The 18,114-nt window shown below is 45.7% G+C and overlaps 1 protein-coding gene across 1 annotated transcript; it reads right to left on the bottom strand.

The window, feature by feature from the left end:
• Positions 1-1,256: 1,256 nt before the first annotated feature.
• LOC120968001 (uncharacterized) lies at positions 1,257-8,782 on the bottom strand. The gene is made up of 2 exons (XM_073496360.1): positions 7,822-8,782; positions 1,257-7,713 (listed from the first exon to the last, which is right to left on the bottom strand). The coding sequence occupies exon 2, from the start codon at positions 5,328-5,330 to the stop codon at positions 4,236-4,238; it is 1,095 nt and encodes a 364-aa protein (XP_073352461.1). The 5' UTR covers positions 5,331-7,713; positions 7,822-8,782; the 3' UTR covers positions 1,257-4,235.
• Between the last annotated feature and the right edge of the window lie 9,332 nt (positions 8,783-18,114).

Raw genomic sequence — 18,114 nt, 5'->3', positions numbered from 1 at the left:
CGAAGCTCTTCCCTCTGCTGCGAAGAGAGGGGCTCGGGGCGGTACTCCTCGTGGACACGCGACGGATCGCCTCCGCCATCACCACCGTCATCGTGGGGGAAGCCAGGAGGACTGCGCGGTCCGTTGACCATCAGGACTTCCGCCGCGGGGTCACTACTGTCGCACTCGGATGCGGTCTCAACGGAGCCAGTCGATAGGTCGAACAGGCCGTAGAGAGTTTCGTCGGGCTCGATTGCCGCAACTTGGGGGATGGCTGACTGGCGAGCCACCGCTGGAGCCTCGACCGACCGGAACGCTTGTGCCGGCGAGCAGCAGGGAGTGAAGACGCCACCGGAGCCGACCGATATTGGGTCGACGGCTGCCGCAGGAGGACACCGCGGACGCACACGCGGAAGTGCGTTGCCCCGCGGACGGGGAGCGCCTCGACGTCGAGTGGAGCTTCTTGGAGCCAAGCGGAGTCATCGGTGATGAACGCGAGCGCGCCGAGAAGGATCTCGCGGCCCTCGGCCAATCCTCCGCCTGAAACCATGCTGATGGGGGTCGGAAAAATTACAACTTCTCCAACAAGTCGCTAAGACACCGGCCCCACGGTGGGCGCCAACTGTCGTGGTTCTAAGTCTGACAGTAGAATGGGAGGTAGGGATGTAGAGGCAAGATCCTAGCTATGGAGAAGCTGTACGCACGAGTTTTACGAGTTCAGGCCCTTCTCGAAGGAAGTAACAGCCCTACGTCTCGGAGCCCGGAGGCGGTCGACTGGATTATATGCGTGTGTGTTACAGGGGGTGCGAACCCTTGTGCATGTGGAGGGGGTGGCTTATATAGAGTGCGCCAGGACCCCGGCCAGCCCATGTTACAAGGGTTTTAAGGTACATCGAGAGGGGGCGTTACTGGTAACGTCCGTAATAAAGTGTTATAAATGGCTATTAAGTCTAGGAGTTAATGCTCGACCGTTGCTGTGTAGAGTGACTTTAGATCTTCTGTCCGTCGAGTGTTTCTTGTTACGGTCGAGTGATCTTGATTCCTCTGAGTGGAAATGTTTCTGGTCGAGTGGGTGATGGTACCCCTCGAATGCTTTTGGCTTTAGAGTGATGTCCTTGGGGAGGTTATTTAGGTCAGGTCTGTGACCCTACCCTAGGTACATGTCCTCGTCAGCTACTGCTAATTTTAGTAGTTTTTGTTTTTTTTCTGCATATTTGTTTTGTATTTGAACAGGCTTTATACAAGAATCTTTAGCAGATACAAATGTCATCATGATACACATACAAATGGCTGCGACGCCAAAAATGTAATCATAGCATATACATACAAATAGTCTCATCATAATCATCATCCAACACAAAGTGGTATCTCGTCATCATCTCGAAAATAGCGATACAAGTCTCGATTACTTGCAACTACATCGTCATCCATCTAAACAATGATATACGCGAGAAGAGCTATCACTTTGAGTGAGAGCAGAACTATGCAGTACATGAGTTCGTATCCCTCTCTCGCATTAGCGTGAACCTAAACTAGCTACTGCCTGTCGCTCGGAAACCGGAAACCGGTACACCTGGGCCTGACACTCTGGCCACTCGTCGTATATATACTCCTAGCGTAGCACTTCTTTGCCATCGATGATCTATGCACCTGCATCGTCACATGAGTCAATGATATGCAACATATATAGTTGAGTAATAGAAAGAGACAGACTTGGCAAAAATAGAAGCAACATATCATGAGCATAAATAACAAAGTTGATCGTACCCAAAATGCCTTAACTAGAGTGATCGTTGCTAGTCGAGGAGGACGGTTTAATTACATCACCAATAAAGTTTCGTCGTGCATAACTCAAAGTTTCGTCATACGCAAAGGATGGACTAAACGGACACATTGTCATATATCGACAATCACTCCTATATGTCGTGCCATCCATCCAAGTCAGGGAGATAGTCCCCGAGCCTAGTGAAAGGCTTCAGGTCGAGACGCTGAGAGGCTACCCGTGTTCGGACGTCTTCCCTCAACATTTGTCCTTCTTCGTAGAACATCCCTGTTTCTCCGACGACCTCCTTCATGATGATTTGGGCAAGTTCGTGCTGGATGTGATAGAACTCGGCTCAAAGTCGATGATCCTCGATATCTCCTACGTTCTTTGCCCGTTGCAGAATATGGGCATCGCCGGATGTAGGTGACATGCGAAGGTTCTGGTGATCCCGTCTGTACTCCAGCATGTGGTGTAGGACATAGAATCCATCATTAAGAGAACCACTCGGTTACTGGATGCAGGAGAAGTCGGTCTTATGGCCGAAGGCGAGCCTGCCACCCCTTCTCTTCTTGTCCGTGACCTCTCCACCCCGTGCTTCGTAGTAAAACATAGCACTGTCGAGAACATCCTTTATGTGGGTGTAATCCTTTTTGTGAATGTTCTTCAACGAGTCCAAGTAAAGAGCGTGGGAGTATCGGGGGTAGAGGATGATGAGGACGGCGCGCCCGCCGCTGCGCAAAATAAGTACACCTCAAATTAATTAGCCTCCACCGTGCAAATGAATGATTGAAATCGAAGGAATGATATCTGTGCGGATGACTTACAGGGGATGATAAGGCACGAGAATCGCCTCCTTGTCCTTATTGGCGAGCATGAAATTGACGATGTATTCCCTCACGTATTCATGGTGCTTTGTGCAGACTCCCAAGAAGCTCTCGTGCATGAAGTACGGGTCAGCGATACAGATATGAGGTATCTGCTCAACCCCGATGATGTAGTTCATGTGCAAGGCATAAAGGCGGACAAACGTAAAATCCAGCTTCTTCACGTGAAACATGTCGAATATGTAATCGAATCGAAGGAAGAACTTATCCGCGGGGAAGAAGCCGACGTACGACAATTGCCGTGGAACGTTAACCACGTAGAGTGGGTATCCTGGATCTTTCGAGGCGATGAGGCCTTTCTCTATCCGTAGCACATCGTCATGAAGACTCGTAAGATCGTCGAATCTGGCCCTTAGCGCTGCTGCATGTAGGATTGGTTGACCGGGGATATGCAATTTATCCGCACCGGTGATATCTATACGCTCTTGAACCCGAGGCTGCTGAGGCGGCTGGATCATAGAATCAGCTTTCCTGCCTTTCCTCGCTCTCTTCCTAGGCTTCTTTGCCGGAAGGTCGTCTATAATACGTTGAGCCTCCGGAGGCGGCAATTCAGGCACCGACTCATGACGCTCAAACCCTGAGTAGGCGCCAGTATAGACATACTGTTGAGTGCCATCGTAAATCCTCATCCTCATCCATGGTGACGTCATCAGCGACTAATGGAGCCTCTTCCTTACCCCGTCCGCTATCACCCAACCCGACACCCGACGCTAATTGGGTAGGTGGGGTGTTGATGTTCATACCTTGCTGAGGCTGCGTGCTCGTGGGGGTGCTCCCGGCCGCCTCCAGACGAAGCAGACTCTTTGGCCACAACAGGACCCACCCATTGCAACAATCACCAAGCCGCCGTGGGGTCTCGTCGTCATCCCCCCTAGTACCAGAGGAGGCAAATTCTCATGGCCCGGTTTGACACTGGCCACGGAAACCTTGAAGAGGTTCGGGGGGATCGGCCGACTGTGGAACAATGGTTCCTTCGGCTTCATTATCATCGCCTTCCCCACGTCCACCTTCTGGTCGCCGATGGTGTACAATATGGTGCACGGGGTTTCGTCAGCCTACAAAGAAAAGTCTGCGACGTGAGACATCCAAAAGGCAACGAAAACGGGAGATTATACATTTATTGAAGGGGCCGGTGTGACAGATACCGTGAGGGCGTCGAGCTCAGCCAAAGACGAAGCACCGCCGAGCACGTCCGGTGCGGGAGCCGGTGCGGGAGCAGGTGCGGGAGCCAGTGCGGGAGCAGGTGCAGCTGCAGGTGCTGGTGCAACGCTAGTCGAGCTGCTCCCCAAGAAGTCAGCAAGGGGAAAGTCCGCTGCATTTTTTTTCTGTATTTTGCCTGGTCCAATTGAAAACGGCCAGAACCAAGGAAGTGGACATATCTACAACCATCTGTTTTGCGGCAGCTACCGCTGTTGCGACTGTCTGAGATGATTTCTTCTCAACCGCAATCTCAACCTTCTTGTCGATGTTTTCTTCGGTTAACCTCTGTCTTTCCTTTCTCTCCTCCTTGGTGTCACTGTAGTACTTCTTCCACGTGGCGCCGTCTCCGACACCGTGCACGCGTCCATACGACGGTCGAGTATCCACCGGGAGTTGTTTCAATATGTTCAACGCCCGGTTGAATGGAGTGTCCCACTTGGGCCTCGCCAATGCCTCAGACGGCGAGTCGCTTTCGGCCGCAATCCTGTGCTGCTCTCTCTAGAAAAGGCACAAGGATCGTTTACAAATATGACTAACGTGCAGTCAAATTCATCAAAAACTAAAATTACCAGCAGTCTGACGAACTCCGTCGTGACCGTGTTCGTATCGAAAACCTTCTTCACTGGGTCCCAATGGTGCGGGGCCCTAAGGACGTCACGCTCCTGCGGGATGGTGAACTCCGCCAAGGGGTCTAGGATGCCCAGACTTGCGGCTTCCGCGTCCTCCTTGTCCCATTTGGACCTCTTCCCGCCGTAACCACGGCTTCCGAGGTGGTGGCTCCCAATGTTCCTCTGTTGAAGCCCCTTCATGTACTTAGACTTTTTTTTGGCAGCTTCGGCCTCGCAAGCCGCCTTGAATATTTGAAACTGCTCTTCCGTGATTGTCAGATTATCCTTTACAATCTTGGAGTAGGGTTCCTTCTTGTCGATGATCCTTGCTTTCACCCTTGTTTTCCAGGCGGCCAACGCGTCGCTAAACTTGGTCATGGCGTGTTTGTTTATCTTCTTCATTGCCGGGTCCTTATCTGGATCTTTATAATCCTTTTCATTCCGGCCCGGGAACAAGAATATCTGGTGAAACTTCTTTAGGAGGGAGGTCCTCATATTATCTATCTTCTGTAGTTTCTCATCGTTGATGGTGGCGGTTGTCCGTACGATGCAGCCTATTTGATTGCCATAGCACGCGCGCGCTTCCTGTGGCGCTTTTGGCTCAAAATTGTCATCGTCCACCTCCGTGACCACTAGTCTAGTAGTCCTGAGCTTGTTAGGAAGCAGTTGCCTCTTTGCTTTCGGTTCTACACCGGCTCCGCTAGTCTCGGCGCCGGTCTCAGTCTGAGCGCCGGTCTCGATGCCGGTCTCAATCTCAGCGCCGGTCTCAGTCTCAGCACCGGTCTTAGTCTCAGCGCCGGTCTCAGTCTCATCGGCAAGGCTCAAAAATTCGGCTGCCGCCCGGTAGACGTCGTCGCAATCACCAGAACCCTGTCCTTCATCGTTTCTAGCCATGTTTCCTACGATTAAATCTAGTCAATTAATTCTAGACCTAATAAAATGAATAATGGCATAAAAAGGCCTGTTGTTTTGCAGGAACGTTGACTCCTTCCCAGTGCGGCAAATCCCGGCCACTCGATATGTCCTACTTGTAGCACAAGTCATGCCGAAATTCACAAAAAAAAATTGCATGACCTTTGTTAAAAAGTGGACAAATCGAGAACCTGAATTTTGCCGGAACGGAAATGAATCAACATTCCGGCAAAACATAGGCCACTCGGCTTCATTCCCTGGAAACAACAAAAGGCCACTTGGGCACAATTGAACCACTTCAATGTCGATTATGATCAATGAGCAAACACAATTGAGGATTTTTCATATATCATGACCACTTCAAATTTGCATCTCCTAGTGTTTGACACTTCAAGAAAATCTACACAAATCTCATGCTCTCTGAAACTCAATTCAAAAACCAAATATAGATGGATGAACCCTAGAACTCAAATTATGAACCTAGAACTCAAATTATGTCTTAAATTTTTGTCCTAATAAAAATTCACTAAAAATTAAGAACCTACTTGATTTGCAACACTAATAGAAATTTATATTTTTATATTGATTTTTTTCTCTAAACTAAATCCTACCACCCTAGTTAACATCTAGTTAAACCTTACTTTCCTAACATTTGTAATTAAACACTACAACCCTAACCCTACTACCCTAGTTAAGCATATACAATTTTTTCCTACGGCGAGGAAGGCAGGGGCGTCTCTGTCAAAGCCCTATCTAAATTCTTTTCCTGACTAAATTAACCTAACTAAATTCTTTTCCTAACTAATTTAGAGAGGGAGAGAGAGAGAGGAGGGGTGGGGGCTTACAGAGGATGGCTCCGGTGGTGGCGCGGGAGGCAGTGGTGACGAGGGAGGCAGGGGCGTCTCCGGTGACGGCGAGGGAGGCAGTTGTGGCGAGGGAGGATCTGGTGGCGTCGACTGCGGCTCCGGTGGCGTCGACTGCGGCTCCGGTGGCGTTGATGAGGCTGCGCGGCTCCGGTGGCGTCGACGGCGCGCGGCTCTGGTGGCTCCGGGGGCGTCGACGTCGGCAGGAGACGGTGGCGAAGTGGGGCAACGGCGAATCGAGCAGACGGCAGCGGGGTGGGTCGAGGGATTTGGGGGAGAAGTGGTGGCCGGGGGAAACGGTTTTTTGGTTAAGTCAAACTTAGCGGTAGCGCTTTTCGCGAAACGCTTAGCTATAGCGATTTTCACAAAACGCGCTACTGCTATAGCTATGTAATTTCCTTCATATTTCTTATTTCCTTTTCTGTTTCTACAGCGGGGGGTCTAGGAAACGCGTTGCAGCTACGTTAGCTATAGCGCCTCTTACGAACAAACGCTACTGCTACGCGTTTCTCCTTTTTTTTGCTTTTTCATTTATTTTGCTCTACATTTTATTTTTTCCTTTCTCCTTTTTCTATTTCTTTCTTTTTCATTTACTTTTTCATTTGTTTTTCATTTTATTTTATTTCCATTAGCAGTAGCGCTGTCCGCGCGAAACGCGCTGCTACTTATGTCCTAGCGGTAGCGCGCTTCTCTCAAGACCGCTACTGCTATGTGTAGCCTGTCGTTTTAGCAATGGGAATATTAGTGGTAGCACTTTTTCATGTGCACGCGCTACTGCTACTATTGTATCTATAGCGCGGTTTTCGCACGTGCGCTACTTCTATTTAGCACTAGCGCCCATTTTTGACACGCGCTACTGCTAAATTTCTATGTATAAGGTTTTCCCTAGTAGTGTATAATCCAAGTCATAGCAATATCCCACAAATAATCCAAGGCTTAATATCGTCTTACCAAAATACTCCGAGGACAGCATAACACCACTATCATGATGAATCCGAGAACGATAAGACTACTACTCAAATATCAAGAACTAACTATCCAACTATGATCCACATGCAAGCATCATCTCCAACATCATACTCCAAAACATAATATCATCTAGCATCACGATGGAAATAACACTAGCCACTAATAATCCAAAGGCAATATGATATCCAAAGTAATACTCCAAAATAATCCCAGATACCATCATGAAAATAATCATAATAGCCACTAAGAATCCAAAGGCACATGTCATCCACATAATCATCAAAATATAAGTCCTAGAACTCCAAGCAATATCATGGCAAAAGCAAGATCAAAACAATACTCCGAGAATGCCATGAACAAATCTCAAGTAGCTAGAACAATATTTTAAACAAGTTTAAATAAATAAACCATGTCACTGCTTTGCAATCATGCAGATGGAGGGTGTGGCTTGCCTGGGGTGGAAGAAATCACCGGGAGAAAGTGCGAGAAACTCGCGGAACGAATCACCGGAAAGCGTTCTCTCTCGGAGGGGGCTGATTAAGGGAAGGGGCAAAATGGTCATTTTCATAATGTCAAAACATGGTGAAAGTGATTCCATCAGAATGGGCTCGACAAAACGAAGAAGTGGGCTTTGGAATCACCTGATTTGGAGCTACGGTTAAAAAGATATAGCTATTTTTCTGCCAGGGACTTATTTGTAATAAAATCATCACAAACAGGCCCTCAGCCAGAAAAACGGAAAGCGCCTTCTCAGGTAATACGTTTTCCAGAAAGGGAAACGTATTTCAGCCCGAAGGAGAGAACGAATACGCTTCCATGGAGGGGAGACGCATTAGGGGGAATACGCCTCCACTTATCCACGTCAGCGGGCCGGCCAGGTCAGCGCGGAGAGGCCGACAGGCGGCGCCCAGGGGCGGGGTCAACGTCGTCTTCGTCTCACCCGCGGTCCAGAAGGAGGTCGCCGGCGGGGGGCTCGCCCAGCCGGCTCCGGCCATCAACGGCGGCGCCCGACCCACCGTTGTGCTCTGGGAACCGAGGCGGTCCCATCCAGGCAAGATGCAGCCGCGGGGAAGGACTCGGCTGAGCGGGAGGCCAGCCGCGGCGGACGGCGATCTTCGGTCAGCGGCGAGCTCATGGCAGAAGGCCACCGGAGGGGAGGGAGAGCACGGGGGCGAAGTCTAGGTGGTGGAGGAGCCTACTGGTGGTGGAAAGAGAGGGGGAGGGGCACTGCCCAGCTCGAATTTGAGCAGAGGCCGGCGGCGAGGCTTCGGCAAGGGGAGGGGCACGAGAGCTTCTCGAGCTCAGGGAAGATGTTGGGCGTGGCTAGAGGAGTGAGGCAGGGGCGATGGTGAGCTCGGGAGGCCTTGGGAGTGGTTTAAATAGCCGAGGGACGAGGTGCTGCGCTGGCGCCGCCGCGGACGCGTGTCCGGTGCCGCGGACGCGTGTGCACACGCATGAGCTCGGAGTTAGGCGACGAGAGGGAACAGGAGGAAGAGCTCATGGGGCAGAGGCGGCCAAGGGAGCGCAGGGAGGAAGAAGACGGCGAGGAACCGAGCCAAATCGCCACTGTTCATCCGTGGGCACGCGGCGGCTTGCGTCGGTGAGGAAGCTGCCGGAGGGGGACAGGGGTCCAGGGGGACGACGACGATGCAGGCTAGCTATTGGACACGCTCACGCGCGCGAAGCCGACGAGAGGAGGAGGGGCCCGAGCAAGAATCCATCCTGGGCGCGGCCAACGGCAGCAGAGCGTGCGCACAGGCTTGCCAATAACGCGGTCACCGCGTGCACTGGCATGTAGCGGGGGAAATGAGCTGGAGTGTGTTGTCTAGTGGTAAGTTCTTCTAAGGGAGGTTTCAACTGCGCTAGTAGATCAATGAAAAACGCTCTGGTTAAATAGTAATCATCTTCTGAAGTTTACTGCAGTAAACTTGGCCGTGTAGTGGAGATCAACAGGGGAGTGATTGTGGTCAATGGAGTTGTCTGGGGTTATTAGCTACAGAGGGACTATGATCCTGGAGGTTTTGGAGCACAATGGAGCACAAACTAATATAGTTGCTGTGTAACCCCAAAATTGGTCCAGAATCAAGATTTGGATGATGCACTCACATGGTGTTATGGAACGGGATGCAACTTGGCAAATCCTCATGATATGGACATATAAAGATGCTGTAAAAATCTCATACCAAATGGACAAGGCAAAATGGTACCTGCTTCACAAACATCATTTCTGTCCAGAAACTTGGAATAATTTTGGTGATCAAATGGCTCATTGAAATGATGCCAAATTGGGTGGAGAGATGTTTTATGGGTATAAGAATGATCTGGTAATGTATTAGGATTTTTGAAACAATATAAAATACACTTCCTTCACAACCTGAAAATATTGCCAGGATCAAAGATTTGCTCCTGTGCTCACATAGATGATTGGATGAGGCTGAAAATGGGTGTAGGGGGTTAATATGAGCACATGAAGGAGTGTGCAAAAGTTTAACTCATTTGGATACTCCTAGCTAGTACTTCCTTCACAAAGCCTTCTGTCTGACAAAAACTTTGAAAAATCACTAAGGAAGATTGGCTAGGAAAATAAAGTTGAACTTGTGCATGAGGCAATTATTTGGACATAAAATAATTCCCAAGCAGTTTGGGAGCAACTAGGAAAAGATAAATGACACTTCCTTCACAAAGTGCCATTTAGAACCGAAATGAAGAATAATTATTGGGGAATTATTTTTGAGCTAGGACAGGAAAGTTTTGGCATATTTGTGGAACATATGACCCAAAGGAATTTTGTGGATTATATGGGAATTTTTGTATGGACAGAAATATAGGTTGCTTCACAACCTAGGGCAATTGAGGTTATTCCTTTAATGAAAAAGGAATTTTCCCCAAGAAAAGAATATTGGGATTTGGGCTAGGATGGGAATGGCATGACCTTGGGAAAGATTTGAGGATGATGAACCACTTGGGAGAAGAATTGAAGATGATTTCCCAAGTGACAAGGCCACAGAACCACTCCAAAAAGAAAAATGGAGCAAAAACCAAATAAATCAAAAGAAAAAGAAAAGGGCCAAAAGCCAGGCTGTTACAAACCTACCCCCTTGGGCGCGCCCCCCACCCTCGTGGGCCCCTCGTGGGCCCCTCGTGGCTCCCCTGACCGACTTCTTTCGCCTATATATGTCCATATACCCTAAAAACATCGAAGAACACAATAGATCGGGAGTTCCGTGATACGTCTCCAACGTATCTATAATTTTTTATTGCTCCATGCTATATTATCTTCTGTTTTGGACATTATTGGGCTTTATTATTCACTTTTATATTATTTTTGGGACTAACCTATTAACTGGAGGCCCAGCCCAGAATTGCAGTTTTTTGCCTATTTCAGAGTTTCTCAGAAAAAGAATATCAAACAGAGTCCAAACGGAATGAAACCTTCGGGAGCGTGATTTTTGGAACGAACAAGATCCAGGAGACTTGGACCCTACATAGGAGAAGCTTCCAGGAGGCCACGAGGTAGGGGGCGCGCCTACCCCCCCAGGGCGCACCCTCCACCCTCATGGGCCCCCTGTTGCTCCACCGACGTACTCCTTCCTCCTATATATACCTACGTACCCCCAAACGATCAGAACAAGAGCAAAAAACCTAATTCCACCACCGCAACCTTCTGTATCCACGAGATCCCATCTTGGGGCCTGTTCCGGAGCTCCGCCGGAGGGGGCATCCATCACGGAGGGCTTCTACATCAACACCATAGCCTCTCCGATGAAGTGTGAGTAGTTTACTCAGACCTTCGGGTCCATAGTTAGTAGCTAGATGGATTCTTCTCTCTTTTTGGATCTCAATACAATGTTCTCCCCCTCTCTCGTGGAGATCTATTCAATGTAATCTTCTTTTTGTGGTGTGTTTGTTGAGACCGATGAATTGTGGGTTTATGATCAAGATTATCTATGAACAATATTTGAATCTTCTCTGAATTCTTTTATGTATGATTGGTTATCTTTGCAAGTCTCTTCAAATTGTCAGTTTGGTTTGGCCTGCTAGATTGATCTTTCTTGCAATGGGAGAAGTGCTTAGCTTTGGGTTCAATCTTGCGGTGTCCTTTCCCAGTGACAGTAGGGGCAGCAAGGCATGTATTGTATTGTTGCCATCGAGGATAACAAGATGGGTTTTTTAACATATTGCATGAATTTATCCCTCTACATCATGTCATCTTGCTTAAGGCGTTACTCTGTTTTCATGAACTTAATACTCTAGATGCATGCTGGATAGCGGTCGATGAGTGGAGTAATAGTAGTAGATGCAGGTAGGAGTCGGTCTACTTGTCTCGGACGTGATGCCTATATACATGATCATACCTAGATATTCTCATAACTATGCTCAGTTCTGTCAATTGCTCAACAGTAATTCGTTCACCCACCGTAAAATACTTATGCTCTTGAGAGAAGCCACTAGTGAAACCTATGGCCCCCGGGTCTATCTTCATCATATTAATCTTCCAACACTTATTTATTTCCTTTGCTTTTTACTTTGCTTTTATTTTATTTTGCATCTTATCATAAAAATACCAAAAATATTATCCTATCATATCTATCAGATCTCACTCTCGTAAGTGACCATGAAGGGATTGACAACCCCTTATCGCGTTGGTTGCGAGGATTTATTTCTTTTGTGTAGGTACGAGGGACTCGCACGTAGCCTCCTACTAGATTGATACCTTGGTTCGCAAAAACTGAGGGAAATACTTACGCTACTTTGCTGCATCACCCTTTCCTCTTCAAGGGAAAACCAACGCAGTGCTCAAGAGGTAGCAAGAAGGATTTCTGGCGCCGTTGCCAGGGAGGTCTACGCAAAAGTCAACATACCAAGTACCCATCACAATCCCTTATCTCCTGCTTTACATTATTTGCCATTTGCCTCTCGTTTTCCTCTCCCCCACTTCACCCTTGCTGTTTTATTCGTCCTCTCTTTTTCATTCGCCTCTTTCTCGTTTGCTTGTCGTTATGGCTAGTCCCTTATCTGCTCCTTTGTCCCCCGAGTTTGAGGTTCTTCACTTCAAACAAAGACAAGGAGAAAACTTAAAAGATGCTTGGTTTAGAATGATGGAATCTTATCGTAATTGTACCCTAGAGGTGAATTTTAGAATTTTGCTTCGCAACTTCTATGTTGGACTAAATATGTCTCATAGACAACTTTTGGATTGCGTTGCCAAAGGCAATTTTATTGAAATTGATCCCAGTATTGCACATGAAATTATAGAAGGTATAGTAGGAACTCTACCTCAACAAAAGGGGCCTCATCATACCCAAGAGGAAACGCAAGTTTTTGAGAACATTTGCGAAGTAACTAAGATTTTACAAAAGTCTCTTGAACCTCTTAAGAACGTTAGCGGAAATATTCACCGTATGAATATGTTAATTACTCTTTGCAATAAGCGGTTGGATTCTTTAGATCTAAAAATTTCAGAATATGAAGGGAAATGTAAAGAACCTCCCGGATTTGAGCTTGATTCCGCTAAAAGGTTGAAAACCAAAGATGGCAATACCTAGATCTATCCTTGCTTTTATGCCTAGCTAGGGGCGTTAAACGATAGCGCTTGTTGGGAGGCAACCCAATTTTATTTTTAGTTTTTTTGCTTTGCTTCTGTTTAGGAATAAATCTTTGATCTAGCCTCTGGTTAGATGTGTTTTTATGTTTTAATTAGTGTTTGTGCCAAGTTAAACCTATAGGATCTTCTTGGATGATAGTTATTTGATCTTGCTGTAATTTCCAGAAACTTTCTGTTCACGAAAACAATTGTTAAAAATCACCAGAACATGATAAAATACTGATTCCAATTGCTGCTGATCAATAAACAAATTTCCTAGGTCTTCCTATTTTGGCTGATTTTTTGGAGTTCCAGAAGTTTGCGTTAGTTACAGATTACTACAGACTGTTCTATTTTTGACAGATTCTGTTTTTTGTGTGTTGTTTGCTTATTTTGATGAATATATGGCTAATAAAATAGTTTATAAACCATAGAGAAGTTGGAATACAGTAGGTTTAACACCAATATAAATAAAGAATGAGTTCATTACAGTACCTTGAAGTGGTCTTTTGTTTTCTTTCGCTAACGGAGCTCACGAGATTTTCTGCTAAGTTTTGTGTTGTGAAGTTTTCAAGTTTTGGGTGAAAGATTTGATGGATTATGGAACAAGGAGTGGCAAGAGCCTAAGCTTGGGGATGCCCATGGAACCCCCAAGATAATCTAAGGACACCAAAAAGGCAAAGCTTGGGGATGCCCCGGAAGGCATCCCCTCTTTCGTCTACTTCCATCGGTAACTTTACTTGGAGCTATATTTTTATTCACCACATGATATGTGTTTTGCTTGGAGCGTCTTGCATGATTTGAGTATTTGCTTTTTCGTTCACCACAATCATCCTTGCTGTACACACCTTCTGAGAGAGCCATACATGATTTGGAAATTATTAGAACACTCTATGTGCTTCACTTATATCTTTTGAGTTATATAGTTTTGCTCTAGTACTTCACTTATATCTTTTAGAGCACGGTGGTGGATTTGTTTTATAGAAACTATTGATCTCTCATGCTTCACTTAGATTATTTTGAGAGTCTTAAATAGCATGGTAATTTGCTTAAATAATCCTAATATGCTAGGTATTCAAGTTTAGTAAAAACTTTCTTATGAGTGTGTTGAATACTAAGGGAAGTTTGATGCTTGATGATTGTTTTGAGATATGGAGGTAATAATATCAAAGTCGTGCTAGTTGAGTAGTTGTGAATTTGAGAAATGCTTGTGTTGAAGTTTGCAAGTCCCGTAGCATGCACGTATGGTAAACATTATGTAACAAATTTGAAACATGAGGTGTCCTTTGATTGTCCTCCTTATGAGTGGCGGTCGGGGACGAGCGATGGTCTTTTCCTACCAATCTATCCCCCTAGGAGCATGCGCGTAGTGCTTGGTTTTTAATGACTTGTAGATTTTTGCAATAAGTATGTGAGTTCTTTATGACTAATGTTGAGTCCATGGATTATACGCACTCTCACCCTTCCATCATTGCTAGCCTCTCCGGTACCGTGCATTGCCCTTTCTCACATTGAGAGTTGGTGCAAACTTCGCCGGTGCATCCAAACCCCGTGATATGATACGCTCTTACACACATAAACCTCCTTATATCTTCCTCAAAAAAGACACCATACCTACCTATTATGGCATTTCCATAGCCATTCCGAGATATATTGCCATGCAACTTTCCACCATTCCGTTTATCATGACACGTTCATCATTGTCATATTGCTTAGCATGATCATGTAGTTGACATAGTATTTGTGGCAAAGCCACCATTCATAATTCTTTCATACATGTCACTCTTGGTTCATTGCATATCCCAGTACACCGCCGGAGGCATTCATATAGAGTCATACTTTGTTCTAGTATCGAGCTGTAATCATTGAGTTGTAAATAAATAGAAGTGTGATGATCATCATTTTCTAGAGCATTGTCCCAAGTGAGGAATAAAAAAAGAGAAAGGCCATAAAAAAGGGAAGGCCATAAAAAATGAGATAAAAAGAGAGAAGGGACAATGTTACTATCCTTTGCCACACTTGTGCTTCAAAGTAGCACCATAATCTTCATGATAGAGAGTCTCTTGTTTTATCACTTTCATATACTAGTGGGAATTTTTCATTATAGAACTTGGCTTGTATATTCCAACAATGGGCCTCCTCAAGTGCCCTAGGTCTTCGTGAGCAAGCAAGTTGGATGCACACCCACTTAGTTTCTTTTGTTGAGCTTTCATACATTTTTAGCTCTAGTGCATCCGTTGCATGGCAATCCCTACTCCTTGCATTAACATCGATCGATGGGCATCTCCATAGCTCATTGATTAGCCTCGTTGATGTGAGACTTTCTCCTTTTTTGTCTTCTCCACATAACCCCCATCATCATATTCTATTCCACCCATAGTGCTATGTCCATGGCTCGCGCTCATATATTGCGTGAAGGTTTATAAGTTTGAGATTACTAAAGTATGAAACAATTGCTTGGCTTGTCATCGGGGTTGTGCATGATGAGAGCATTCTTGTGTGACGAAAATGGAGCATGACTAAACTATATGATTTTGTAGGGATGAACTTTCTTTGGCCATGTTATTTTCAGAAGACATAATTGCTTAGTTAGTATGCTTGAAGTATTATTATTTTTATGTCAATATGAAATTTTATCTTGACTCTTTAGGATCTGAATATTCATACCACAATTAAGAAAAATTACATTGAAATTATGCCTAGTAGCACTCCGCATCAAGAATTCTGTTTTTATCATTTACCTACTCGAGGACGAGCAGGAATTAAGCTTGGGGATGCTTGATACTTCTCCAACGTATGTATAATTTTTTATTGCTCCATGCTACATTATCTTCTGTTTTGGACATTATTGGGCTTTATTATTCACTTTTATATTATTTTTGGGACTAACCTATTAACCAGAGGCCCAGCCCAGAATTGCTGTTTTTTGCCTATTTCAGAGTTTCGCAGAAAAAGAATATCAAACGGAGTCTAAACGGAATGAAACCTTCGGGAGCGTGATTTTTGGAACGAACAAGATCCAGGAGACTTGGACCCTACGTAAGAGAAGCTTCCAGGAGGCCACGAGGTAGGGGGCGCGCCTACCCCCCAGGGCGCGCCCTCCACCCTCGTGGGCCCCCTGTTGCTCCACCGACGTACTCCTTCCTCCTATATATACCTACATACCCCCAAACGATCAGAACAGGAGCAAAAAACCTAATTCCACCGCCGCAACCTTTTGTATCCACGAGATCTCATCTTGGGGCATGTTCCGGAGCTTCGCCGGAGGGGGCATCCATCATGGAGGGCTTCTACATCAACACCATAGCCTCTCCGATGAAGTGTGAGTAGTTTACCTCAGACCTTCGGGTCCATAGTTAGTAGCTAGATGGCTTCTTCTCTCTTTTTGGATCTCAATACAATGTTCTCCCCCTCTCTCGTGGAGATCTATTCGATGTAATCTTCTTTTTGCGGTGTGTTTGTTGAGACCGATGAATTGTGGGCTTATGATCAAGATTATCTATGAACAATATTTGAATCTTCTCTGAATTCTTTTATGTATGATTGGTTATCTTTGCAAGTCTCTTCGAATTATCAGTTTGGTTTGGCCTACTAGATTGATCTTTCTTGCAATGGGAGAAGTGCTTAGCTTTGGGTTCAATCTTGTGGTGTCCTTTCCCAGTGACAGTAGGGGCAGCAAGGCACGTATTGTATTGTTGCCATCGAGGATAACAAGATGGGGTTTTTATCATATTGCATGAATTTATCCCTCTACATCATGTCATCTTGCTTAAGGCGTTACTCTGTTTTCATGAACTTAATACTCTAGATGCATGCTGGGTAGCGGTCAATGAGTGGAGTAATAGTAGTAGATGCAGGCAGGAGTCGGTCTACTTGTCTCGGACGTGATGCCTATATACATGATCATACCTAGATATTCTCATAACTATGCTCAATTCTGTCAATTGCTCAACAGTAATTCGTTCACCCACCGTAAAATACTTATGCTCTTGAGAGAAGCCACTAGTGAAACCTATGGCCCCCGGGTCTATCTTCATCATATTAATCTTCCAACACTTATTTATTTCCTTTGCTTTTTACTTTGCTTTTATTTTACTTTGCATCTTATCATAAAAATACCAAAAATATTATCCTATCATATCTATCAGATCTCACTCTCGTAAGTGACCGTGAAGGGATTGACAACCCCTTATCATGTTGGTTGCGAGGATTTTTTTTTGTAGGTACGAGGGACTCGCGCGTAGCCTCCTACTGGATTGATACCTTGGTTCTCAAAAACTGAGGGAAATACTTATGCTACTTTGCTGCATCACCCTTTCCTCATCAAGGGAAAACCAACGCAGTGCTCAAGAGGTACCATTCCGCCGCCGCAAGCCTCTGTAGCCACCAAAAACCAATCGGGACCCTGTTCCGGCAGCTTGCCGAAGGGGGGATCCCTCACCGGTGGCCATCTTCATCATCCCGGCGCTCTCCATGACGAGGAGGGAGTAGTTCACCCTCAGGGCTGAGGGTATGTACCAGTAGCTATGTGTTTGATCTCTCTCTCTCTCTCGTGTTCTTGAGGATGTACGATCTTGATGTATCGCGAGCTTTGCTATTATAGTTGGATCTTATGATGTTTCTCCCCCTCTACTCTCTTGTAATGGATTGAGTTTTCCCTTTGATGTTATCTTATCGGATTGAGTCTTTAAGGATTTGAGAACACTTGATGTATGTCTTGCATCTGCTTATCTGTGGTGACAATGGGATATCATGTGATCCACTTGATGTATGTTTTGGTGATCAACTTGCGAGTTCTGTAACATTGTGAACTTATGCATAGGGGTTGGCACAAGTTTTCGTCTTGACTCTCCGGTAGCAACTTTGGGGCACTCTTTGAAGTTCTTTGTGTTGGTTGAATAGATGAATCTGAGATTGTGTGATGCATATCGTATGATCATACCCACGGATACTTGAGGTGACATTGGAGTATCTAGGTGACATTAGGGTTTTGGTTGATTTGTGTCTTAAGGTGTTATTCTAGTACGAACTCTATGATAGATCGAACGGAGAGAATAGCTCCAGGTTATTTTACTACGGACTCTTGAATAGATCGATCAGAAAGAATAACTTTGAGGTGGTTTCGTACCCTACCATAATCTCTTCGTTTTCTCTCTGCTATTAGTGACTTTGGAGTGACTCTTTGTTGCATGTTGAGGGATAGTTATATGATCCAATTATGTTATTATTGTTGAGAGAACTTGCACTAGTGAAAGTATGAACCCTAGGCCTTGTTTCCAAGCATTGCAATACCATTTACGCTCACTTTTATTACTTGTTACCTTGCTGTTTTTATATTTTCTGATTCAAA

This window comes from Aegilops tauschii, chromosome 1 (assembly GCF_002575655.3).
Source record: "Aegilops tauschii subsp. strangulata cultivar AL8/78 chromosome 1, Aet v6.0, whole genome shotgun sequence".
In the NCBI taxonomy this organism is placed as follows: Eukaryota; Viridiplantae; Streptophyta; class Magnoliopsida; order Poales; family Poaceae; genus Aegilops; species Aegilops tauschii.
Note: the sequence above shows the minus strand (reverse complement) of the source record. Positions and strands in the feature narration are given on the sequence as shown.

What these genes read in the sequence shown, in the direction of transcription:
- LOC120968001 (XM_073496360.1), bottom strand. Translation starts at nt 5,330, where the DNA reads ATGGCTAGAAACGATGAAGGACAGGGTTCTGGTGATTGCGACGACGTC.